This window comes from Bos indicus, chromosome 1 (assembly GCF_029378745.1).
Source record: "Bos indicus isolate NIAB-ARS_2022 breed Sahiwal x Tharparkar chromosome 1, NIAB-ARS_B.indTharparkar_mat_pri_1.0, whole genome shotgun sequence".
NCBI lineage: Eukaryota > Metazoa > Chordata > Mammalia > Artiodactyla > Bovidae > Bos > Bos indicus.
The window spans coordinates 69,727,282-69,754,423 of NC_091760.1; the positions used below are offsets into that span (position 1 = coordinate 69,727,282).

Genomic DNA, 27,142 nt, shown 5'->3' on the forward strand with positions numbered 1-27,142 from the left:
ATGGCAACTTTTTACTTGATAATGTAAAATAGAACTGCCAGTTTGGCCAATACTTGTTCACTATGCCAAGATTGATGTCTGGCATGTAATAGGCATTCAATTAATACTTGTCTAATACTTACTTTGTTAATTAGGGCCTTCTCTTCTTTGGGGAAAATTTATAGTGAAAAAAGTTATTATCAGGAAGTTGCTTAGTGAACACAGAGCCAGGTCAAGGAGTCAACTGGACAAGCTTAGTGGTACCCATGATATCTGATGCATTCATTTCTGCTAGATGAGTGGACTGCCCTAGGACTTCTCACTCCCCTACTCTTGGGTTAGGGCCCCTCATGGACAGATTCTGAATGTTGCTGCCTTGTCACCTCTTCAGCCCTCCCTCTCTCTCCTTCTCTGCCAACCAGTTTCTCCTTCTGTATTACTTTCTTACTACCTTCCATAGGCCTGTAGGTGAGTCTGGGAATCAGTCTGTCTAATTTAGGTGTAGTTAATTTTGTTAGATGTGAAAATGGAGTGGTGGTGATATATTTTTAAATGTCCTTGTCAAACTAGAGATGCAAACTTAATATTTATTCTAGAAATAACATACACTTAAAACACTCCAGAAAAACAAAACAAAACAAAAAAAAATGGGCAGGAGATAGGTAAAGGGTAGATGAAAGTTTGGCAAAATGTTGATAATTGTTGATACCGGCTGCTGGGTACATAGAATTCTGTTATACTCTTCTCTCTACTTTTGTGTATATAGGAAATTTTCTGTAACAAAAGGATAAGAAATATAAAATAAGATGAAAAAAAATTGCCTCTTTAGAAAATGTTTTGAAATTATCATAGAGCAGAATTCCTCCTTATTTGATATTCTTACTGTTGTATTTTATAGAAATATACTCTGTTCAGGAAACTGAACTTGTAGTTGATGTTCATTGACTAAAAATGTTATTTAGTTTTTTGCAACTTGGAGAACCCTCAAATGCTAAGAAAGGAAAGATAATATTATAGTTAACAATTCTAAATGATAATGTTATAGTTAAAAATGCAAAAAAGGTAGATTTCTATAATAATAAAATGTTACTGTCTAACCACTTCAGATAAAACTTCTCGCATCCTTGAATAAAATGATACCTAGTTGATTGAGGAATCTTGGCAAAACACTTTCTCCCTTTTGTTTTCCAGAGGCCGGTTCTCCATAGTAAAGAAGTGCATTCACAAAGCTACTCGCAAAGATGTCGCTGTGAAATTTGTTAGCAAAAAAATGAAGAAAAAAGAGCAGGCTGCCCACGAGGCTGCCCTGCTTCAGCACCTGCAGCACCCCCAATACATCACTCTCCATGACACCTATGAGTCCCCCACTTCCTACATCCTCATTTTGGAACTGTAAGTACCAGTATCATCTCTTGAACGCAGTCCCCAGCTGTTTGGCTTCTTTCTTGCTCACAATGGAAATGGCAGTTACATTTCATATAATGCCTCTAGCTTACAAAGTGTTGTATGTAACATGCACTCTCCCCTCCATTGTATAAAAATGTGATTCCCATTTTATAGATCAGAAAATCAGAGATAAGGAAGTTCATTAAAAGTAGCTCCTTAAAACTAGGAAATGGAGAAGCTGGGACTTGAACACACATCTGTCTCACTCCAGTTTTCATCTTCTTTCTCTTATGGGCTTTCGGGCAGGGCAGGAGTTTAGGAAAAGCTTATTGGCAATGGGCTCATTGACAGGGGTGAAAATGAATTGAAAGAGAGGAGTCTGTGCATCTATCTACTGCTATCAGTTCAGTTCAGTTGCTCAGTCGTGTCCGACGCTTTGCGACCCCATGAATCGCAGCACGCCAGGCCTCCCTGTCCATCACCAACTCCCGGAGTTCACTCAGACTCATGTCCATTGAGTCAGTGATGCCATCCAGCCATCTCATCCTCTGTTGTCCCCTTCTCCTCCTGCCTCCAATCCCTCCCAGCATCAGGGTCTTTTCCAATGAGTCAACTCTTCGCATGAGGTGGCCGAAGTATTGGAGTTTCAGCTTTAGCATCAGTCCTTCCAAAGAAATCCCAGGGCTGATCTCCTTCAGAATGGACTGGTTTGATCTCCTTGCAGTCCAAGGGACTCTCAAGAGTCTTCTCCAACACCACAGTTCAAAAGCATCAATTCTTCAGCGCTCAGCCTTCTTCACAGTCCAACTCTCACATCCATACATGACCACTGGAAAAACCAAAGCCTTGACTAGACAGACCTTTGTTGGCAAAGTAATGTCTCTGCCTTTGAATATGCTATCTAGGTGGGTCATAACTTTCCTTCCAAGGAATAAGTATCTTTTAATTTCATGGCTGCAATCACCATCTGCAGTGATTTTGGAGCCCAGAAAAATAAAGTCTGACACTGTTTCCACTGTTTCCCATGAAGTGATGGGACCAGATGCCATGATCTTAGTTTTCTGAATATTGAGCTTTAAGCCAACTTTTTCACTCTCCTCTTTCACTTTCATCAAGAGGGTTCTTAGTTCCTCTTCACTTTCTGCCATAAGGGTAGTGTCATCTGCATATCTGAGGTTATTGATATTTCTCCCGGCAACCTTGATTCCGGCTTGTGCTTCTTCCAGCCCAGTGTTCCTCATGATGTACTCTGCATAGAAGTTAAATAAGAAGGGTGACAGTATACAGCCTTGACGTACTCCTTTGCCTATTTGGAAGCAGTCTGTTGTTCCATGTCGAGTTCTGTTGCTTCCTGACCTGCATATAGGTTTCTCAAGAGGCAGGTCAGATGGTCTTGTATTCCCATCTCTTTCAGAATTTTCCACAGTTTATTGTGATCCACATAGTCAAAGGCTTTGGCATAGTCAATAAAGCAGAAATAGATGTTTTTCTGGAACTCTCTCGCTTTTTCCATGATCCAGCGGATGTTGACAATTTGATCTCTGGTTCCTCTGCCTTTTCTACAACCAGCTTGAACATCTGGAAGTTCTCGGTTCACATATTGCTTGAAGCCTGGCTTGGAGAATTTTGAGCATTACTTTACTAGCGTGTGAGATGAGTGCAATTGTGCAGTAGTTTGAGCATTCTTTGGCATTGCCTTTCTTTGGGATTGGAATGAAAACTGACCTTTTCCAGTCCTGTGGCCACTGCTGAGTTTTCCAAATTTGCTGGCATATTGAGTGCAGCACTTTCACAGCATCATCTTTCAGGATTTGAAATAGCTCAACTGGAATTCTGTCACCTCCACTAGCTTTGTTCATAGTGATGCTTTCTAAGGCCCACTTGACTTCACATTCCAGGATGTCTGGCTCTAGGTGAGTGATCACACCATCGTGATTATCTGGGTCATGAAGATCTTTTTTGTACAGTTCTTCTGTGTATTCTTGCCACCTCTTCTTAATATCTTCTGCTTCTGTTAGGTCCATACCCTTTCTGTCCTTTATCGAGCCCATCTTTGCATGAAATGTTCCCTTGGTATCTCTAATTTTCTTGAAGAGATCCCTAGTCTTTCCCATTCTGTTGTTTTCCTCTATTTCTTTGCATTGATCACTGAGGAAGGCTTTCTTATCTCTCCTTGCTATTCTTTGGAACTCTGCATTCAGATGCTTATATCTTTCCTTTTCTCCTTTGCTTTTTGCTTCTCTTCTTTTCACAGCTATTTGTAAGGCCTCCCCAGACAGCCATTGTGCTTTTTTGCATTTCTTTTCCATGGGGATGGTCTTGATCCCTGTCTCCTGTACAATGTCACAAACCTCCGTCCATAGTTCATCAGGCACTCTATCTATCAGATCTAGTCCCTTAAATCTATTTCTCACTTCTACTGTATAATCATAAGGGATTTGATTTAGGTCATACCTGAATGGTCTAGTGGTTTTCCCTACTTTCTTCAATTTAAGTCTGAATTTGGCAATAAGGAGCTCATGATCTGAGCCACAGTCAGCTCCCGGTCTTGTTTTTGTTGACTGTATAGAGCTTCTCCATCTTTGGCTGCAAAGAATATAATCCATCTGATTTCAGTGTTGACCATCTGGTGATGTCCATGTGTAGAGTCTTCTCTTGTGTTGTTGGAAGAGGGTGTTTGCTATGAGCAGTGCGTTCGCTTGGCAAAACTCTATTAGCCTTTGCCCTGCTTCATTCTGTACTCCAAGGCCAAATTTTCCTGTTACTCCAGGTGTTTCTTGACTTCCTACTTTTGCATTCCAGTCCTCTATAATGAAAAGGACATCTTTTTGGGGTGTTAGTTCTAAAAGGTCTTGTACATCTTCATAGAACTGTTCAACTTCAGCTTCTTCAGTATTACTGGTTGGGGCATAGACTTGGATTACCATGATATTGAATGGTTTGCCTTGGAAGCAAACGGAGATCATTCTGTCATTTTTGAGATTGCATCCAAGTACTGCATTTCAGACTCTGTTGTTGACCATGATGGCTACTCCATTTCTTCTAAGGGATTCCTGCCCACAGTAGTAGATATAATGGTCATCTGAGTTAAATTCACCCATTCTAGTCCATTTTAGTTCTCTGATTCCTAGAATGTTGACGTTCACTCTTGCCATCTCCTGTTTGACCACTTCCAATTTGCCTTGATTCATGGACCTGACATTCCAGGTTCCTATGCAATGTTGCTCTTAACAGCATTGGACCTTGCTTCTATCACCAGTCACATCCACAACTGGGTGTTGTTTTTGCTTTGGCTCCATCCCTTCATTCTTTCTGGAGTTATTTCTCCACTGATCTCCAGTAGCATATTGGGCACCTACTGACCTGGGGAGTTCCTCTTTCAGTATCCTATCATTTTGCCTTTTCATACTGTTCATGGGGTTCTCAAGGCAAGAATACTGAAGTGGTTTGCCATTCCCTTCTCCAGTGGACCACATTCTGTCAGACCTCTCCACCATGACCTGTCCGTCCTGGGTGGCCCCACACAGCATGGCTTAGTTTCATTGAGTTAGACAAGGCTATGGTCCATGTGATCAGATTGGCTAGTTTTCTGTTATTATGGTTTCAGTATGTCTGCCCTCTGATGCCTTCTCGCAACATCTACCGTCTTTTTGGGTTTCTCTTACCTTGGTCGTGGGGTATCTCTTCACGGCTGCTCCAGCAAAGCGCAGCCCTGCTGCTTACCTTGGACGAGGGGTATCTCCTCAGGGCTGCCCCTCCTGATCTTGAACGTGGAGTAGCTCCTCTAGGTCCTCCTGCACCTGTGCAGCTGCCACTCCTTGGACATGGGGTTGCTCCTCTCATCTACTGCTATAGCATCCCCAATCTACCCCCAAGAAAGTCCGTTCAGGGTAGAATCTTACTTTCAAAACCTTCCACTCATTCCAGACTTCCTCTCATTCCAGACCTTCAAAAACTTCCATTCATTCCAGTATGTATCCCTGTATACTTTGGGCTACATACTGGGTCCTAGAAGGGAGCAATAAGGTCACATCCTTCCCACTCCTTCCCCAAGCTAAGAACAGAGATCATGCCCTGTTGTTTAGAGAAATCTTACAGAGGCCCAAGAGGACAGTCTTTTCAGAAGTATGGGTCCCTCATAGAAATGTTGTCTGGTTGGTGTGATGAGGCCCTGGGTCTGGAGAGAAGACAGACATTTATACTGGAGACTAGTACTGTGTATGGCTCCACATGTACTTGTCTTCAGTAGAGAAGCACCTCCATTTACAGCTTTCAACTGTGATTTAGGCCTCTGAGCCTGTCAAGGAAAGCAGGAGAAGAAAACAAGCTGGTGGGAAGGAACAAGCTAGAGAAGAGAATGGGAACAGAGAAGAGAATGGGAACTTGGTGGGAGGATGTCAGCTGTGCTCAAAAGTAGCTTCTGATTCTGGCTCAGGTTCCTCTGCCTGGGCCTCTCCGGGGATGGTCCTCAATGGCCCAGTGCACGTTAGAGAACAGCCGCCTGACATCTGGTCACTCCCTGCTAAAGAGGGCACAGGGTACCTGAAGATAGTTGCCATTCGTTGCTTTCTTACTATTGCTACCAGTTATGCTTTAATGCCTCATTGTCTCACTTGATCCATCAACAGTCCTCATAGATGAAATAGGGATTGTTACTGTTGTTGTTACTCTCACTTTAAAGATGAAGAAAGCAAAACACAGAGAGTTTAAATGACTTGTTCCAAGCCCCCGGCCTGTCTGTGGCAGAACCAGCATTCAAGTCTAGGTTTGGCTGGCTCCTCGTAGCAGGCTCTCAGGCATAGTTTTTAAAGTTGGATAGTTGCCCAGGAGTAGTAGGATTCAAGAAGGGATCGTGAATGTCAAGGTCAAATTTTGCCTACTGGCTACTTTTCCCCAACTAAAAGCTGACAAAGGAAAAGCAATTTGCAAAACACATGTGAGGCTCCTTGAAGCCACCAGATTCCAGTTATTCAGACAGTTGCAAGATCTCTCTCTGTCTCCTCCCTTTCTCTATTTTGCAATCTAACCTCTCTTAAAGGAGAAGGCAATGGCACCCCACTCCAGTACTCTTGCCTGGAAAATCCCATGGATGAAGGAGCCTGGTAGGTTGCAGTCTATGGGGTCGCTAAGAGTCGGGCACGACTGAGCGACTTCACTCTCACTTTTCACTTTCCTACATTGGAGAAGGAAATGGCAACCCACTCCAGTGTTCTTGCCTGGAGAATCCCAGGGATGGGGAAGCCTGGTGGGCTGCCGTCTATGGGGTCGCACAGAGTCAGACACAATTGAGCGATTGAAGCGACTTAGCAGCAGTAGCAGCAGCAACCTCTCTTAAAGGGATGTCAGACTTTTCTTGTGAGCAATTTCAATGGACAGAGTCTGCCGGGCTATAGTCCATAGCATTGTAGAGTTGGACACAACGGAAGTAACTTAGCAGGCATTCACAATGTGTCTTAAGATTATACAGATTTATTTCCTGAAGCATGCATCTCTCTCTTATCTGTCCATCTATTTCTATCTCTTTCTATCTCCTCCATATCTATTTATCTATCTTTTTAATGTAAGTTCTGAACATTATACTAACTTTGGACTCTAACTAAAATTTACATGTCTTGCAACACTGGTCTTCATTTATAATAGGAAATAGGAGAAATATTAGCAATGTTACAGATTTATATGTGTGCTATTTTTTTTGTTTTCTTTGCAAACATATTTCCTTGTCCTTTTCCTCCCTTTTTTCAGGATGGACGATGGCCGACTCTTAGACTATCTTATGAATCATGATGAGCTGATGGAAGAAAAAGTAGCTTTCTACATTCGAGACATCATGGAAGCCCTGCAGTACCTTCATAACTGCAGAGTTGCACATTTGGACATAAAGGTAACAATAAACAGCAACCCCAGCAGAGAAGTGCTTAAGTTCAACCTGCCAGTCATTGCCCTTGAGGAATATAAATTCTCATTTTATTTCCTTGCATTAGAATCCCTATGAATATTAAACACAAAATGGGTTGTCACACAATTTGTGTGTTATTATTGAATTAATGAGAACACATTAGAGTCACATAATATCTGGGCTAAGAGAATGTAGGTGGGCTTTAACCACTTTGTCTAACTTTATAGAAGGAATCACTAAATGTTGCTGTCTTTTTCTAAAGAAGCCCCTGTTCCCCCCAAATAAATAATTTACTCTTTCAGTGCAGAAGGGCTAGTTAAAAAGACAGGATTTTCAGTGTCAACCAATTTCTCTGAAGTACCATCCAGCCTCAGAGTTTAGTTCAGTTTGAAGCATAGGGAACATCCCACACACTACAGACTTTATCAAAGAATAGCAGAACCGTGTTGGAGTGGCTGGAGTCCTACAGAAAGTCAAAACAGAGCTGAACTTGCCTTCTTTCCTCCCCACCTCCTTGGATCTCCACAGCCTGAAAACCTGCTCATTGACCTACGGATTCCAGTGCCTCGAGTGAAGCTCATTGACTTGGAGGATGCTGTCCAGATCTCAGGTCACTTCCATATCCACCACCTTCTGGGGAACCCCGAGTTTGCTGCCCCAGAAGTGATCCAGGGCATCCCTGTATCCCTGGGCACCGACATCTGGAGCATCGGGGTTTTGACATACGTCATGCTGAGTGGGGTCTCCCCCTTCTTGGATGAGAGCAAGGAGGAGACATGTATCAATGTGTGCAGGGTGGACTTCAGCTTCCCCCATGAGTACTTCTGCGGTGTGAGCAATGCTGCCAGAGATTTCATCAATGTGATCCTACAGGAAGACTTTCGGAGGCGGCCCACAGCAGCCACCTGCCTGCAGCATCCGTGGCTGCAGCCCCACAATGGCAGCTACTCCAAGATCCCCCTGGACACCTCCCGCTTGGCGTGCTTCATCGAGCGCCGCAAGCATCAGAATGATGTGCGCCCCATTCCCAACGTCAAGAGCTACATTGTCAATCGGCTAAACCAAGGCACGTAGCCATCTCCCAGCCCTCGTGGTTTCACATGGAAGTGCAGTGTGAACCAAAGCAAGACTGAATGTGTCTGTAAATAATTCTGTCCATCATTCACTCCATGTGGTTCTCTGGATTGAGAGATGTACCTCTTAAACTTCCTCAGTGGTTTGTCAAGGTCTGAGCAGCAGTGAAATCACCCTAAATCCAGGGACTTTCCAGAAGGTCGTTCAGAAGAGATACAGATGTAGAGTCACGGAAATTATTCAGAAGAGAGGCGGAGATAACAAGAATAGCAGCTGTTATGACATTTTAACTGTGTTCCAAAATGAGTGGTTAACTTGGCAAAACATAAGATCACTGAAGAAAGTATAAAGGTTCCTGCCTTTGCTGAAATTTTAAGCAAGAAGTTCTATTTAACAGAGATGTCATGTATGTCAACTGTGCCGGTTTAGATTACTTACATATAGTTTCTTAATAGGATACATGTACACATACAGTAAAAATATATCACATTCAACTTTCAGAGTTTTATAATATAGAGATATATATGAAATCAATCTTAAGTAACTTTGAGTGCTCCAGTTAAGACAGTAACTTATGTACCGAAGCATTACATTGTTTTGACTAAGCACAATTAGATGACAGGTTTTGTTTTTTTTTTTTTAGAGCCTTTTATAAATCTTGTATAGAACTATTTTACCAGAACCTGTGCATTAAGAGAAAGCAATGTTACCCTTTTGCAATCTGTGAGTGAGAAGATTTTTCTCTCGGTCACAGGTATTTGACTAACTTAGGTTCTGTTTATGAAATGCTATCCCCGGATTCACTGGCAGCTCAGAGTTCATCTGGCAGGAAAGCCTGCCAGGGAATAAATCCAAATACAGCATGAGTTGTGGGGCTATTTTTTATGTCTACACTTGATTTGAAATAGGTAACGAGTAAAACAGGTTCATGCAAAAGTGCAAATAGAAACCTTTCCTGCAGTTCCTGTGAAGAACGTACCCACACTTTCTGATGTCTTCTGCAGCTGTAGAATGCAGTCCTCAGAAAGCTAGCCTGCTTTATTTCTAACCCTTTATGGAAATGAAGGGGTGCTTACCAAAAGGAAGCAGCCATACAGGCCTTTCAAAGGCCTGGTCCCAAGTCCTTTTTGAAGCCATGGAATAAAATCTGATACGTCATCCTAACAGAGCATTGAGTTTTAACTGCAATTGCAATATCTATCACTGCTCAGCCACCAATATTTCCCTGGACTAAAAGGACTAATTGCATTTTGAGGCCAACGCTGCTTTCTGGTATATATTCTCCATACAAGATGGTTATGAACTGCTTTTTTTTCCACTGGCGGAAAAAAAATTAAACCTGGGCATTTCATGGTCTCTTTCTTTCTTTCTTTTTCCTCGGTTTTTGGGAGATTTGTTTTTGTGTTTTGTACATGAGCCATCTTTTGTTTCCTAGAATGTGTTTTTTAAATTACTCTTATGCAAATGCTATTTTAAAAAATATAACTTAAGTGTTTGTTCAAATCAGGTTTAATGGCATTGCTTCTCTCTTATAAAAAGACTGAGAAAATTAAAATCATGCAGCACAGAAGTGCAAGCAGAGAGTTTATGAAGGATAAATAGAACTATAAACCTATCTTAATGAAGAAGAATGATGGAAACTAAGCCTGAACTTTAATATATAAAATACTTAGTCCTGCAGTGGAAATGTAGAATTAAAAATACTCATCATTCTTTTCCATTGACTTCAAAGTCAACTTCTTCATCCATGCTCCACCTCATCCCATCTAAGATTATAGACTAATAAATTAGTAGAAAGTACAAGCAATAAGACTAGATAGCACTTATGTATTTTCAGGATTAACCAAATAAGTGGAAACTGATTCTGACTGTATTTGTTTCCTAGTTTTCGAATGGCCCTGGGCCACCAAGGCTACTTCCTCAGAGCTCTCTACCCCTTCATTTTCTTCACTTAAACCCATAGTTCTATACCAACACTACATGATACAATATTTTGAAATTTAAAACAAGTTTACTAAAAACTCTTTTAGTAAACATGTCTTTGTTATAAGATATAACATAAAAGAAGAAAGCCTGGTCCCTCGGGCTCATCATGGGGTAGATACAGGCACTGAGGATTCTGAATATCTGTACAGTATGGCTTGGCAAGTTATTTTCCGTCCACTGTGGGTGAGAACTAAAAAGCCCCCTGCTGAATCTTTATGAGTTTTTATGACCATGTAGGAGACAAGCTGAGTTTTTGCTTGAGAAGGATAATGGTGTCCAGACTGCACAGGAGAGCATTAATGAAATTGTGCTGTTGGGAGGGCAAGAATGTTAGAGCCAAAGCATTTATAACAGCTTTCACATCAGAGTTGGAATGGTCCAGATGGAAGGCAAGTATGATTTTGTTAACTGGAGCCAAAGTACAATCATTAGAATAGAATGAATTTAATAGAGGCCCCAAGAGAAAGGGTATATATTTTATATGGTTTGATAACTGAAGAAAGCCAACAGGGAGACATCCTATCTGCAAAGCTCCTGGTCCTTCCCAATGAGGATGAGTCGATTGTGTTCCTGGTTCAGGAATTCTCTTTAGCAAGTTGGAAACAACAAGGAATCCTAGAAGATGGGCTGGGATATATACTCTAGTTGCTCTGTGGGCAACTGTGGTGAGGGATGAAGGATTAGGAACCACTTTCTTGTACCTATTTTGGCAGAGAGATTTATTACTTTGTGGTAGAGAAGAGGGGAGAGATGAGAAAATAGTCCCCTTCTAATTATGGTAATTTTTGCAATCAAAACTTAACTAGGAATCAGTAAGAATGAACTTCCAGTTGAAATGGGAAAAATAAATATTGGTTAAAATCACAAGTTTCTTGCTTGGCTTATATCCATTGTATAGGGTTTTGGGGTTTTTTTTGTATAAAGATGGGATGCAGAAAGAAGGAAAAGATCAGGGACAACCCACAATAATTTTTTAAAGGTATATATAGTAATTTACTACATCTTTTACATTGGTTTCAAATTAAACAGATTTATATCCACTTACAGCTGAATGTGAGAAAATTTTTAAGAAAAAAAACTGTAATGTTGGAGGTGTCCTTCAGGTCTCTCACAGCCATAAACACTCTTGGGGGGAACAGAGGAAGCAGAGGGAAAGCTGGCCGCACCGCTTTGTGGTTCACAAGTCTTTATAAATAGCAGTGCCTTTCAGAGGGGAGGATGGGAGACAAAGAAGTTCATTGTATTTAGACTGACTGATATTGCAGCATTTTTTCTTTAAAATATCTTTTAAATGAAACCATCTGAACATAGGGTGAGCCCAGGAATTCTTGAGTTTCAACCTCAGCTGTTCCTGATTCGTCCTTTCTTACAGAAAGTCTGTTTTTTTCTGCCCCAAATATCCCCATTGTGAAAATGGGAGTTGGGGGAAGGAGGGAGGAATTAATCTTATAGGAATGTGGGGAAAATACCTTAGTTGGGATGTCTAGAAAATACTTTGATTTTTTTAAAAGTGCTACACACTGCCAGTGCTAAGAATTTTATTGATGGTAACTTTGAACATTCCAAGATTTCAATATTCATGTCTTTAGATACCATTTACAAACTTATGAGATTAAATTCTGTAAATTGATTTTAATTGGAAGTACTAGGTGCTCTTTGTCTGAATGTTATTTGATCTTAGCCTGTAATTTCGATCATTTAAAAGCTTATTTACAGAAAAAGGTTAGGAGAGCTGATGAAGTGTTTGTCAATAAACTGTTTTCTCGAGTATGTCTTATGGCAGAAGCACAGAGTAAGATGCCCTCCAAAGCAACCATGACTCTCTTCTCAAGCTTTATGCTCTAGAAAAATTGACAGAGAAAAGCCCAGACAGCCACTTTCCTCACTGGGAGGGCAGAGATGAGAATAAAATATTTTCTGATATCACAACTCATTTCTTTAGAATCTCACAGGTTTCTATAATAAGAGGCAAATTAAATGCACAGGTGTAGAAATGAACTGTTAGTTTTTGGAGGGAAAACTTTGGATCTTTTTCTTTTTTTTAAGATAACTAGATGTTCTGGAAGTAGCATATTTGTTTTTCCATAGTCTCCATGATTTAGTGCTGGTGAGTCAGTTGTTACTTTTTTCTTGCCTTGTGGAAGAGCATGGACATTTAGATTTGTGAGACTACAAAGGGGCAAATATGTTATAAACTAGATGCTGGTTATTTCTGTATATTAAGTAAAACTTTGTCCCGTAAATTTGATAGAGGAGGGAAAAAAATGCAAACTCACCACATCCTTGTTCAGTTTTGAGAAATGTGGGGCTTATTTATTGCCCTCCTGTGTAGCATCTCCGTGGAGTCTGGGTTAGGCAACCACAGAATGTGAGCTTTCAGTGGGTTTATTAGCATTACAGTTTTCTTAGCTATTTAAAATCTAGGGATCATTTGGAAATGAATAACTAAACCCAAGGTGGGGTTAGAAAAGGTAAGATGTGCCCATTCTCTACTAAGAAAAGGGGAGCTACTATGTTAATATACATTTTCTAAGTTCTTTGTTTCATTAATTCTAGAGGGTTAAAAACAGCTGAAATTTATCCATAGCATTAGATATCTTTAATAGAGAATATTATTCATGTGAGAAATATACACAAAAATAGTAGAACACAGGCCATATTTTCTATGAAAGACATTTCTTCCTCATTTTCAATATATGTAGAAGTTAGAAGAGAGGAAAAAACAATTACTCTAAGACAAATTTTCATCTTTAAGGGACATTTATGAAAAGATTGAAATTAATACTCATGGGCTATTGTGTTTCCTGTTAGCCTGTTTCCTGGGAGATTCTAAATTGTGGTCAGATTCTGTTTTTATTCAGATGAACAAGATTAACTGCTTATTCAGATAACTGTTATTTTGGATAATGAGGATGGCTGAAGAAATGGAAAAGAGTGCAAATGAATTTACTAGCTGATGAATAGCTAGTGTAAGAGTTACATCAATGCCCGACTTCCATCAAGAAATGAAGCCACATCTTGGAGTATTATGGGGACTGTTACTATGATCTCAAAGACTGTGGTTATGAATTTGAAGGTAACAAAACATACATCTTCTGTTACTAACTTAAGCCATATACGTCATCTCTATGATTGATTTTTTTGACCCCGGTGCTTTTACTTCTGTTTCTGCCAAACTTTGGCCTACTCTATGGGGAAGGTGAGTGAGTAAAACTAGTAGTTAGGACAAATGTGAAGACTGTGAAAAAACTAAACATGTTCTTCAGAACGAGATCCTAGTCAGAGAACAGTAGTGATCAAAGTGCAAACTGTTGGAAAATCTGGATATATGTACATCTGTACATGTATATAGTGTATAATATGTATGTATATGTTATTGCTCATATGCAGAAATCTATCCATTTGAAGACAGCCCAGGTGGATCAGTTTTCTAGTAGAAAACCATTTAGGGCCATTCAAAACCATTAGGGCTGATGGGTAGAGTTAGAGTCTACTCACTGGGGATTTATTTGCTGTCTTTTGAAGCTACAAAGCCAAATGAACAAAGCTTGAAACATAATGGGACCATCATTTAGGTTATTGTTTGCCTGGAGTCAGAAGAATCTTTATATTTGAATATTTAACAGTTGGTTTGCAAATTTTATTGGCACCTCTTGGTTTTGAGTGATTCCTCCCCACCAGATCGTTTGAGAGTTTGGGGGTGGGCTTCTCTGGCCATTCAGATAAAGGGCCTTATCCATAAGTGGACAGGTTTCCCCATAGGGACCATTACACATATACATATAAGTACATACTTCCATCAGGCTTGTAACAATTGATTTAAAATCACTCCACAGTATTGATAAATAGCTCTATATTTTCAAGGTGCAGAAGAATTCCACAGCCTTAATTATTTCAGTGTCTTGCTGGTCTGCCTTAAGTGTATCTTCTGGGTTTTTGGTTGTCTCTCATTATTTTTAAATTTTTCTGCAGTTGTTCATTTTGTATGCACACAATGTTGTTTTGTAAAGGTAGGTTGTAAATATTTTATTTGTAAGTCAAAATCACTCATGTGTAATGTTGTAAAGTGATGACTTGCTGTCTTGTTATTATCATTACAGTAAATGTTCTAAGTTATGGATGAAGCTTCAAAATGTACATCTCAAGTTATGCATTCCTATAAATATACTATATTAAAGATTATTTCTGGTGGTCTTCTGTTTTCTTTCGAATTAAAATGTCCAGTAAAAGAGTAATTTTTTTTGTTCTTCCTCCAAATATATGAAAGCCTTTGACAAGATGAAAATATTGCACTTTTATTAAAACACATTTTGCCCAGCATTTTGGAAAGAAAAGAACAATTTTGTAGCCTGAAGAAATACTCTAAGGCATTTCTCTATCTAAAAATGCCAAATAAGCCTCAATGTGTGTTGTTAACTTCATTCTGGTGTTTCATTTGGCAACTTAGTTAGAAAATTGTTAGGCCATAGGGGATGGATCTCACAAGTTTACACAATATATCGTGGACTCCAGGAGTCTGGATTAGACTGTGCAGACGTAATCAGGCTTTGAAAGAGTCTGTATGTGCCACCCAAATGCAAATGAAACTAATTCATAGTATATTGTCAATTAACTAGAGTGTGTAAAAATTTATACTGTAAAGGAAAAATCTCATTTAAAGTGGAGGGAGGAAGCCCTGAAGGAGGAGCTCTGTTGCACACAAAAGCACATACCACCCTGTGCACCTTATTTTACATCCCTGGGTAGGAAGAGGTTTACTTAACTTCCTTAGCATGAGGATGGAAGATTTTTTTCCTTGCCCACCAACAATGCAGCCAATGAAAAGCAACCAAGAAACTGTCAGCCCATAAGAAACTGTCACCACCCTGAACTCTTGATTTACTCCAAAGAACTTTCCTTCGAAGAAAACCCTCCCAATTTCCGGGGTGTCTTCATAAAGTAGCATTCCTCTCCTTTGTTCTCCAGGATTGCTTATGGTTTGCCACAGTTTCCATGCTGATAATACAATTCCTCTGCCATTCCCAAATAAAACTCATCTTGCTGGTACAGTAACTGGCCATTTTATTCTTTAGGTTGACAAGTATTAGGGGTTGAAGTATTATGATTAGTTTATTTTGCAAACAAGAATAGAAATATCTTAAAGTTTGGTTTCTATTTCATCAAGATTTTATTGCATTTATTTGAAACGAGAACTGTCAAAAGTATGGGCTCCTTCACGCTGGCTGGTCATCTTGTCTTCACAGAAAACACAGACATACATCAAGAAAATAAAACAGAAATAACAATCAATTTCAGTTCAGTTCAGTCGCTCAGTCGTGTCCGACTCTTTGCAACCCCATGGACTGCAGCACGCCAGGCCTCCCTGTCCATCACCAACTCCCAGAGCTTACTCAAACACATGTCCATCGAGTCGGTGATGCCATCCAACCATCTCATCCTCTGTCATCCCCTTCTCCTCCCGACTTCAATCCTTCCCAGCATCAGGATCTTTTCCAATAAGTCAGTTCTTCAAATGAGTCAGAATCAATTTGATGAGTAACAAGTATGAGCCTTATGGTTTTAACGGTAATTATCTTTAAAGTATTGCCATCTACCCATAAAGGGAATTTCCTCTAAGGAACTGATTTGTGAATACAAAATATGCTTAGATTTTCAGAGTGGCTGGCATGATATTCCTCCTGGATAACCTTGATACCAAAGTATAAATTCATCTTCCTCTTTACTTGGGACCCGGAGCCGCGCGCAGCCAGCTACCCCGCCTAGCCGCCGGAAGAGGGGGCGGAAGAGGCGGGACTTCTCAGGTGGCGTCATCGGGCGCCGCGGCAAGCTGAGGTTTGGAGTTTGGAGTGAACTGGGAGAGCGGGACCATGGCGGCGGCTGATGCCCTTTTGGGGTCATTGGTAACGGGTCTGTACGATGTGCAGGCTTTTAAGTTTGGGAACTTCGTGCTGAAGAGTGGGCTCTCTTCCCCCGTGTACATCGATCTGCGGGGCATCATATCTCGACCGAGTATTCTGAATCAGGTACCTACCGGGGAAAGGAAAGAAGAGTGTTTCGTGGCGTGAATGGGGACCAGGAGGAATGGAGTGGAGTGACGGAAGCTGGGCTCTGGGTGAGATCAAAAGAGCCAAGCAGGAGGGCCGACCCTGCTTCGGCTTGGGGAAGTTGGTTTGCGAAACCCAGAGACCAGGAACTGTTAGGCTCTTTAGGATCTAGAGGGCAGCCTGCTCGTAGACTCGCTTGGCTTTGACACGTGCTTTGCAGCCGAGTCAAGGAACCCAGTTTGGGGCCTTGGCTGTCACAGAAGTAGTTGAAGTTCTGCGTATTCAACTTCGTGAAAATGGGACGGGGAGGAAAAGGTGGGTGAGGGAAGAATTTAGTAGCTTCTTAAATACTTGGAAAGGCTCTTGCTAGGAAAAGGGGATTCGATTTTGAACTTTGTGGCCAGGAGCAAGAATTAAGGCCAGAGGGTGGACATTTCATGCAGGCAGTTCTTTGGTGAATAAAAGGGGAAAACTGTGTAGAAGTTAAGAGATTTCTAGCACATTGCTTCTCAAACTCATATGAATCACCTGGAATTTTGTTAAAATGGGTAATCTGATCGACTGATTGAGTACATCTGAGGCAGGATAGGAGGTTATGCTTTCCTCACAAGCTGCCGACCCAAGCTGCAGATCACAGTGTAAGTAGAAGGGTCTAAATGTGCTGTTTAATAGGGTTTCCTTGCCGCTTGCGTGTATCCAACATCATGGGTTGTTGTTGTTGTTGTTTTGATTGCGCTAGGTCTTCCTTGCTGCCCATGGGCTTTGTCTAGCTGTGGTCACCAGAGACGACTACTCTGCTTGGGCTTCTCGTTGCTGTGGATTCTCTTGTGGAGCTCAGACTCTAAGCACTCTGACCTCAGTAGTTGTGGCACGTGGGCTTAGTTGCTCCGGGGCATGTATGATCTTCCCTGACCGGGCGTTGAACTCCTGTCCCGTGCATTGGCAGGCGGATTCTTAACTTAAAAGTCCCCGGAATTTTTAAATTTAGTCACATGCGACTAGTGGCTACCTTTTTAAACAGTGAAGATACAGAACCTTGCCATTGTCACAGAAGTTCTGTCTGGAAGACGTGTAAAGCTTTCTCCACCACTAAGGGTTTATGTTCACCCCTTGTGAACCCCACTCTATGAGGTTATTACAAAAAGATCTCAAGCTCTAGTTGAAGTGGGTTAGAATGTTCTCGCCATCCAGAATCGTGCTATGGTGCATCTCATCAGTGCTGAGAAAGTGAATGATTAGGGATCTTATTTTGAAAAATTGGTTTATTTTTGAAGAAGTCATCAGTTTACAGATGACTGAAAATTATCTTTTGATACTAGATATTGAGGTTTATGTGTGTGTTATTTTGGGTAGTTAACTCAGAAGGAGCTCAAAACACTGAGAGGTCTGGCTGTAACAGAACTCTTTCATGTCTGCTTATGTATGTAAATAGGGTTTCTTATTATTTGCACGCCCTAAGACACAATAGAACTTACACTGAACTCTGACTTCCTAATAGTAAGTAATAGTTATACTAGATACATAAATTAATTGCCAGGATCTGCTGCTGCTGCTGCTAAGTCGCTTCAGTCGTGTCCGACTCTGTGCGACCCCATAGACGGCAGCCCACCAGACTCCCCCGTCCCTGGGATTCTCCAGGCAAGAACACTGGAGTGGGTTGCCATTTCCTTCTCCAAGGCATAAAAGTGAAAGTGAACTTGCTCGGTTGTGTCTGACTCTTAGTGATCTCATGGACTGCAGCCTACCAGGCTCCTCTGTCCATGGGACTTTCCAGGCAAGAGTACTGGAGTGGGGTGCCATTGCCTTTTCCAAATTGCCAGGATCAGGTACTACTATTCCTGTTACTGAGCAATGCATTTTCAAAATAATATGTTTTATGCTTCTATCAAAATTTGCAGATTATGTTTTAATTCATTTTATGATGATAACAATTGTAATAACATAGAAGTTTTAACCTTTAGAGACTTATGGTCATGGGAAAATTTTTTAAATTTAAACAATTTAAAATTTCAGTTTACATACATTTTTGTTTTGGAGAAGTATCATAGAACGATCAGTAGAAGTTTTTCAAGCGTAAATGTATATTGCATTAGAATAAAATTCTCTGGAGATAATGAAATGAGAATGTGAGTTCAAAAAAGTGTAAATTTTTCCAGGTTTCATAGTTAAGCATTTTCATGTTGCAGTTTGTTTTGTTTCTGGCTCCCTGAAGTCTTAGTAGTGGTATCCAGGATCTTTAGTTGCCTTATGTGGAATCCAGTTCCTAACCCCATCCCACTTCCCCCACATTGGGAATGCAGAGTCTTAGCCACTGGACCAATAGGGAAGTCTCTCTCTCTCTCTCTTTTTTTTTTTTTTAAAAGCAGATGTTGCATATCAAATCAATAAGGCATTTGGACTTAAAAGAATGATGTAACAGTTCTAGAATACCATGTTAATTTTTTCAGGACTCCAGAAGTTACATTTTTTGCCACTTAAAAATATTCATAAATTTTTCAAATCTTTAGAAATACAGGAACAAAAAAATTTGAACACCTCTGATATAGGTCACTTAGTAATTCTTCGCTTTTCTTAAAATAAGATGGTGTTGGGTGGGAATATGCATTGTAGTGTTACAATGTGATGATTTTTGTGGGAAAAGATACTATCAACTAGTGGCTCTGTATTTATGAGAACTTTCAAAAACACTTTGGTGTATAGTCTTTTGTTGATTTTTTAAAAATTGAGATACAGTTGACAGATAACATTAAATTTGTTTCAGGTGTACGTAATGACTGTGTATTTGCATAATCATTGCCGCAGTAAGTGTAGTTAACATAATTGCAATCTTTTTCTTGTGCTGGGAACTTTCAAGATCTCTCAGCAACCTCCAAATATGCAAAACAGTATTATGAACTCTGGTCACTATGCTGTGTGTTATAATACATTTCCATGACTTATTTATTTTATAATTGGAAGTTTGTACCTTTTGAATTCCTTCACCCATTTTGCCTCTCCCCTACTCTGCCTCTGGCAGCCACCAATCAGTTCTTTATATCTACTATTTCTCTTTGTGTTTATAAGACTCCACATGTAAATAAGATCATGAGGTATTTGCCTTTCTCCATCCATTTCGCTTAGCATAATGCCCTTAAAGTCCCTGAATGCCCTAAGTGTTGAGCCAGCGGCAATGTATCACCTTTTTTGTGGGTGAATAATATTCCGTGGCCTGTGTGTATGCACATACCACATTCTCTTTATCCATTTGTTCATTGATGGTTGTTTTGCAATTTAGGTTGTTTCCACATCTTGGCTATTGTAAATAATGCTCCAGTGAACGTGGGGGTGCAGATATCTTTTTAAGGTAGTGTTTTCATCTCCCTTAGGTAAATATCCAGAAGTAGACTTGCTGGGTGACATGGGAGTTCTGTTTTTAACTTTCTGAGGAACCTCCATATTACTTTCCACAGTGGCTGCACCAATTATCATTCCCACCATAAGTGCAGAAGGGTTCCATTTCCTTTGCATCCTCACCAAAACTTATTATTTCTTGTTCTTTTGGTAATAGCCATTTGATATCTCATTGTGGTTTTGATTTGCATTTCCCTGATTATTGGTGATTTTGAGCATCTTTGCATATGCTTCTGGGCTATTTGTATGTCTTGTTTGGAAAAAATGTCCATTCAGATCCTCTGCTCATTTTTTTGATCAGATCATTTTTTATTATTGAGCTCTATGAACTCTTTATATATTTTAGATACTAATCCCTTTTCGGGAATATAATTTGCAAATACCTTCTGCAGTTCAGAAGGGTACTTTTTTGGGGGGAGGGGGTGTTGCTGATGGCTCCCTTTGTTCTGTGGAAGCTCTTTAGTTTGATATAGTCCCATTTGTTTATTTTTACTTTTGTTGTCTTTGCCTTTGAAGTGAGATCCAAAGAAATGTCACCAAGAGTGATGTCAGGGAGCTTACCAGCTGTGTGTTATTCTAGGAGTTTCATGTTTTCAGGTGTTACATTCAGGTTTAATCCATTTTGAGTTAATTTTTATGTATGGTGGATTATAGCGGTCCACTTTCATTCTTTTGTGTGTGGCTGTCCTGTTTTACCAGCAGTGTGTTATTAAAGAGACTGTCCTTGCCCATTGTGCATTCTTGGCTCCTTTCTCATAAGTTAATTGAAATAGGTGCTTGGGTTTATTTTTAGGCTCTCTATTCTGTTCTGTTGATCTGTTGTTTGTTTTTATGCCAATTAGTTTTGACCACGATAGCTTTATTAATATAGTTTGAAATCAAGGAGTGTGAAGTCTCCACCTTTATCTTTCTTTCTCAAGGTTGCTTTGGGTATTTGGGTGGCAGAAAGTGAAGAGGAACTAAAAAGCCTCTTGATGAAAGTGAAAGAGGAGGGTGAAAAAGTTGGCTTAAAGCTCAACATTCAGAAAACTAAGATCATGGCATCTGGTCCCATGACTTCATGGCAAATAGATGGGAAAACAGTGTCAGACTTTATTTTTTGAGGCTCCAAAATCACTGCAGATGGTGACTGCAGCCATGAAATTAAAAGACGCTTACTCCTTGGAAGGAAAGTTATGACCAACCTAGACAGCATATTGGAAAGCAGAGACATTTCTTTGCCAACAAAGGTCCGTCTAGTCAAGGCTATGGTTTTTCCTGTGGTCATGTATGGATGTGAGAGCTGGACTGTGAAGAAAGCTGAGCGCCGAAGAATTGATGCTTCTGAACTGTGGTGTTGGAGAAGACTCTTGAGAGTCCCTTGAACTGCAAGGAGATCCAACCAGTCCATTCTGAAGGAGATCAGCCCTGGGATTTCTTTGGAAGGAATGATGCTGAAGCTGAAACTCCAGTACTTTGGCCACTTCATGCGAAGAGTTGACTCATTGGAAAAGACTGATGCTGGGAGGGATTGGGGGCAGGAGGAGAAGGGGACGACAGAGGATGAGATGGCTGGATGGCATCACTGACTCAATGGACGTGAGTCTGAGTGAACTCTGGGAATTGGTGATGGACAGGGAGGCCTGGCGTGCTGAGATTCATGACTGAGCGACTGATCGACTGAACTGAACTGATGGTTCCAAAGAAATTTTAGGATTGTTCTATTTCTGTGAAAAGTACTATTGGATTTTTGATAGGGATGGCATTGAATCTGCAGATTGTTTTGGGTAATGTGGACATTTTTAGAATATTAATTCTTCCAAATATGAGCATGGAATATCTTAATTTGTGTCATGTTCAATTTTGTTCATTAGTGTCTTATGCTTTTTAGTGTACAGGCTTTCACCTCCTTGGTTAAATTTATTCTTAGGTACTTTGTTCTTTTTGAGGCAATTGTATATGGCATTGTCTTCTTAATTTCTCTGATAATTTGTTGTTATTCTGTAAAAACACAACAGATTTTTGTATATTGATTTTGTACCTTCCAACTTTACTGAGTTTGTTTATTCTAACAATTTTTTGTGATGTCTTTATGGTTTTCTAAATATAAAATCATGTCATCCACTTAGTTTGGAGAAGGAAATGGCAGCCCACTGCAGTATTCTTGTTTGGAGAATCCCATGGACAGATCCACTGGCAGGCCACAGTCCATGGCATCGCAAGAGTCGGAATCGACTTAGTGACTAAGCCACCACCAGCACTTGGTTCCTCCTCCCTTTCCAATATGCATGCCTTTTATTTCTTTTTTCCTGCCTAAATGCTCTGACTAGAGCTTCCAGTACCATGCTGAGTAAAAAGTGGCAAGAAGGAGCATCTTTGTCATGTTTCTGATCCTAAGGAAATAGCTTTCAGCTTTTCACTATTGAGTGTGATCAGCTGTGGGCCTATCATATGGCCTGTATTATTCCATCTCTACCCATTGTTCAGTCTTTATCAATGGTGGTTGAATTTTATCAAGTGCTTTTTCTGTACCTATTTAGATGACCGTATGATTTTTATCCTTCATTTTGTTAATGTGATGTATCACCTTGATTTGTAGTGTTGAATCATCCTTGTATCCCTGAGATAAATCCCACTTGGTCCTAGCTTATTATCTTCTTTATGTATTGTTGAGTTTGGTTTGCTAATATTTTGTTGAAGGTTTGTACATCTAAATTCATTATCAATATTGACCTGTACTTTTTTTGTATGTGTCCTTGTCTGGTTTTGGTATCAGTGTAATGCTGGCCTTGTAAAAGGAGTTTGGGGACATTCCCTCCTCTTTTTAATGTTTTGGAAGAATTGGAGGAGGATAGGAATTAAGTCTTTTTTGAATAGTAAAATTCAGCAATGAGAGCATAGGGTCTTAAACTTTTGTTTGTTGTGAGTTGTCTGTTTGTTTATTATTGATTAATTCTTATTATTTCTCCTATTTGTTCATTATTTCTAATTATGGTTCAGTCTTGGAAGACTGTTTCTAGGAATTGATCCATTTCCCAGGGTATTTGTTGACTTACAGTTGTTTATAGTCACCTCTTAGGAGCCTTTTATTTCTTTGGTATCAGGTGTATATGCTCTTTGATTTCTGATTTTATTGATTTGAGTTCTCTTTTTTTCCTGGTACTTTAGCTAAAGGTTGATCAATTTGGTTATCTTTTTAAAGAACCAGCTATTAGTTCATTTATTTAAATTGTCTTTTTGGTCTCCATTTATTTCCACTGTGATCTTTATTTCCTTCTTTCTGCTACCTTTGGGCTTCATTTGTTCTTCTTTTTCTGCTTTGTTTAGGCATAAAGTTAGGTTGTTTATTTGAAATTTTTCTTATTTCTTGAGGTGGGCCTGTATCATTATAAACTTTGCTCTTAAAACTGCTTTTGCTGAATCTTATAGACTTTGTATGTTTTCTTTTAATTTTCATTTGAATTAAGGGTTTTTTTTTTTAATTGTCCTTTGATTTCTTCATTGACCCACTGGTTGTTCCATAGCATATTGTTTAATCTTTATATATTTGAGATTTTTCTTGTTTTCTTCATGTAACTGAGTTCCAGTTTCATGCCATTGTGGTCAGAAAGATACTTGATATGATTTCAGTCTTCTTAAATTCCTTGGGAATTGTTTTGTGGTCTAACATATGATCTATCCTTGAGAATCTTTCAGGTACACGTAAAGAGTGTGTATTCTGTTGCTTTGGGATGGAATGTCGTCCATCGGGTCTGCGTATTCTTGGTAGGAAGTGTTCTCCTTTAAGCACTTTGACTATATCATGCCACTTGCTTCTGGGCGGCAACGTTTTTGCTGAGAAATCTGCTGATAGTCCTAATGGGGTAGGGGGGTTGTTCTCTTGCATAACAAGTTGTTTTTCTCTTGCTCCTTTAAGATTCTCCCCTTGTCTTTAACTTTGACATTTTAATTATGTTCAGGTTTTTTGGGGTTCATCTTCTTTCAAACACTCCTAATTCTGGATGTCTGCTTCCATCCCCGAGTTAGGAAGGCTTTCAGTCATTCTTTCTTTTTTTTTTTAACGTTTTTGTTTTATATCGGTAGCAGAGTTGATTAACAGTGTTGTTAGTTTCAGGCGTACAGCAAAGTGATTCAGTTATATATGTACACATGTATCTGTTCTTTTTCAGATTCTTCTCCCATGTAGGTTATTATAGAATATTGAGCAGAGTTGCCTGTGCTATGCAGTAGGTTCTTGCTGGTTATTTGTTCTAAATATGGCAGTGTGTGTATATTCCAGACTCCCAGTTTATCCCTCCCCTCATCTTCCCTTTGATAATCATATGTTTGTTTTGTAGTCTGTGAGTCTATGTTTTGTAAATATGTTCATTGTCTTTTTCTGTCTAACTTAATTCACTTGATATGATAATCTCCAGGTCCGTCCATATTACTGCAAATGGCATTATTTCATTCTTTTTAATTGCTGAGTAACATTGCATTGTATATATGTACCCCATCTCTATCCATTTATCTGTTGATGGACACTTAGGTTACTCCCATTTCTTGGATATTGTGAATAACACAGTGGTGAATATTGGGGTGCATGGATCCTTTTGACCCATGGTTTTCTCTGGATCTATGCTCAGGAGTGGGATTGCTGGATAATGTCATAGCTATATATATTTTTAGTTTTTTAAGGAATGTCCATACTGTTTTCTGCAGTGGCTGTACCAATATCCATTCCCACCAAAAGCATAGGAAGGCTCCCTTTCTCCAAGCCCTCTCTAGTATTTATTGTTTGTAACCTTTTTGCTGATAGCCATTCTATTCTGGCTGGTGTGAGGTGATGTCTCATTGTAGTTTTGATTTGCGTTTCCCTAATTAGCGGTGTTGAGCATCTTTTTATGTACCTCTTGGCCATAAGTCTGGCTTCTTGGGAGAAATGTCTGTTTAGGTCTTCTGCCCATTTTTTGATTGAGTTGTTTGTTTCTTTGATACTAAGTTGCATGAGGTGTTTGGAGATTAATTCCTTGCCAGTTTCATGGTTTGCAGATACAGTCTCCCGTTCTGTGGGTTGTCTTTTCATTGTGTTTGTTATTTCCTTTGTTGTGCATAAACTTCTGAGTTTAATTAGGTCACATTTATTTAATTTTTGTTTTATTTCCATTACTTTAGGAAATGGATTGGAAAAGACACTGCTGCAATGTGTGTCAAAGAGCATTGCACGTGTTTTCCTGTAAGAATTTTATAGTATCCAGTCTTATGTTTAAGTCTTTAATACATTTTGAGTTTATATTTGTATATGGTATTAAAGAGTGTGCCAGTTTCATCGCTTTACATATAGCTGTCCACTTTGCCCAGGACCACTTATTGAAGAGACTGTACTTTCTCTGTTACATATATAGTCTTGCCTCCTTTCTCAAAGATTAATTTACCATAAATGCATGGACTTTTGTTCGTTAGTTTTTTACTCACAGTTTCAATTTCAATACTTGTGATTGGTCTGTTCGTGCTTTCTATATCTTCCTCATTCAGTCTTGGGAAATCTTTCTAAGAATTGTCCATTTCTTCTAGATGGTCCATTTTATTAACTTACAGTTACTTATAGTACCCTCACGATCCTTTGTATTTCCTTGGTGTCCACTGTAACTTCGTTTTCATCTCTAATGTTGTTGATTTGAGCGCTTCCCCCTGTTTCCTGGACGAGTCTGGCTAAAGGTGTATCACTTTTGTTTACCTTTTCAAACAACCAGCTTTTAGTTTCATTGGTCTTTTCTATTGTAGTCTTCATCTCTACTTCATTTATTTCTGCTCTGATCTTTATGATTTCTTTCTACTAACTGGGTTTTGTTTGTTTTTCTTTCTCTAGTTTGCATTATGTGTAAAGTTAGGTCATTTCATTGAGACTTTTCTTATTTCCTGAGGTAAGATGGTATTGCTATAACTTCCCCTCTTAGAACTGCTTTTGCTGCGTCCCATAGATTTTGAATCTTTTTTTTTTTAATGTGTATATTTTTAGGCTGCACCAAGTCTCCATTGCTGTCCATGGGCTTTCTCTAGTTTTGGCGAGTGGGGGCTGCTCTCCGAGCTGCTCGGGCTTCTCGTTGCAGCGGTTTCTCTGGCGGAGCTCGGGCCCTAGGCGTGCGGGCTTCAGTAGTGTGGCACATTGGTTTAGCTGCTCCACTGTATGTGGGGTGCCCCCAGACCAGGGATCAACCCGTGTCCCCTGCACTGGCAGGCGGATTCTTAACCGTTAGAACACCAGGGAGGTCGGTGTTTCCGTTTTCTCTTGTCTCCGGTCATTTATTCTTTGATTTCTTCAGTGAGTTGTTTAGTAACATTGTTTAGCTTCCACATGTTTGTGTTTTTTACAGTTTTTTTGTCTTATCTTTTCTAATCTCATAGTGTTGTGATGGGAAAATATACTTGATATGATTTCAGTTTTCTTAAACTTACCATGGCTTGCTTTGTGGTCCAGCATGTGATAAATCCTGGAGAATGTTCCATGTGCACTTGAGAATGTGTATTTTGGATGGGATGTTCTTATAAATATCAATTAAATCAGTCTGGTCCAATGTGTCATTTAAGGCATGTGTTTCCTTATTGATTTTCTGTCTGGACCATCTCTGTTGATGTAAATGGGGTGTTAAAGTCCCCCACTATTATTGTGTAGCTGTCGATTTCTCCTTTTATGGCTGTTAATATTTGCGTCATATATTGAGGTGCTCCTATGTTGGGTACATATGTATTTACAGTTATATATATAGTGTACAATGTGAATGTTCTCAGTATTTTTTTCTTTAGATTCATTCATTCATTTCTTCAGTATTGAACAGGTGCCTACTATGTGCTTGGCAATGGCTAGCAGTTTTTCTGGTTGGTAGTTTGTGAAGGGCTTGTTTATTGGGTTGGAGATTTTTTTCGATCTAAATGAGAAGCATCCACTCGCTGGGATGTCTCCTCCCTTGCTTTTTTGCCTTAGTCACATCCAAGAAGGGCAAAGGAAGAGCTCTAAACAAGAAGCACCTGGGCTCACCCTTTGTGGCACAAGTGGTGAAAACTCCCTGGCAGAGGCCCTGGGCTGAGAGCAGGGAGAAAAGGAAATCCTTGTGCATCCAAGCCTCTGGGTAGGACAGGACTGTGTTAATTAAGACAGTCAAGACAGGAGGCAGGAGGACTTCTAGGGAGCTTGGGACTCCTTGGAGTTAGAATCTGTTAGAAGGTCTTGATGTCTAAAAAATGATCATTGGTATTAAAATAAGTGTTACAGTTTTTTCCCACCTAAAGTTATGTGTCCTTTGGAATTCTTTCAGCTTTTTTAGTATGATGGGCATTCTGAATAATGGGGTGTGGGACTGAAGCAGAATTTTAAAATATCATGTGAGTAGATTCCATGTGTAGAGAAAGAGATAAAAGAATCCCCTAATCG

The 27,142-nt window shown here is 39.8% G+C and overlaps 2 protein-coding genes and 1 long non-coding RNA gene across 20 annotated transcripts in view; 2 read left to right on the forward strand and 1 right to left on the reverse strand.

The window, feature by feature from the left end:
- The window catches only part of KALRN (kalirin RhoGEF kinase), a 689,644-nt gene extending 675,141 nt beyond the window's left edge, over nt 1–14,503 (forward strand). For 17 of the 18 annotated variants that reach the window (XM_070800327.1, XM_070800373.1, XM_070800563.1 and 14 more), the window contains 3 exons: nt 1,171–1,371; nt 7,108–7,246; nt 7,790–14,503. In XM_070800327.1, coding sequence (XP_070656428.1) covers nt 1,171–1,371; nt 7,108–7,246; nt 7,790–8,335 — 886 coding nt within the window. In that variant the 3' untranslated portion in view covers nt 8,336–14,503. Of the gene's footprint in view, nt 1–1,170; nt 1,372–7,107; nt 7,247–7,789 lie in introns of those variants that run through there. The other variant, XM_070800924.1, reaches the window with a different exon arrangement.
- A 961-nt stretch (nt 14,504–15,464) lies between these two features.
- LOC109555951 (uncharacterized) lies at nt 15,465–16,112 on the reverse strand. The gene is made up of 2 exons (XR_002180331.2): nt 15,712–16,112; nt 15,465–15,556 (listed from the first exon to the last, which is right to left on the reverse strand). It is a non-coding gene; the product is annotated as an uncharacterized lncRNA (long non-coding RNA).
- Nucleotides 16,113–16,116: 4 nt separating this feature from the next.
- Nucleotides 16,117–27,142, forward strand: part of UMPS (uridine monophosphate synthetase) — a 50,204-nt gene continuing 39,178 nt past the window's right edge. The window contains exon 1 of the mRNA XM_019956859.2: nt 16,117–16,344. Coding sequence (XP_019812418.2) covers nt 16,189–16,344 — 156 coding nt within the window. The 5' untranslated portion in view covers nt 16,117–16,188. The remainder of the gene's footprint in view (nt 16,345–27,142) is intronic.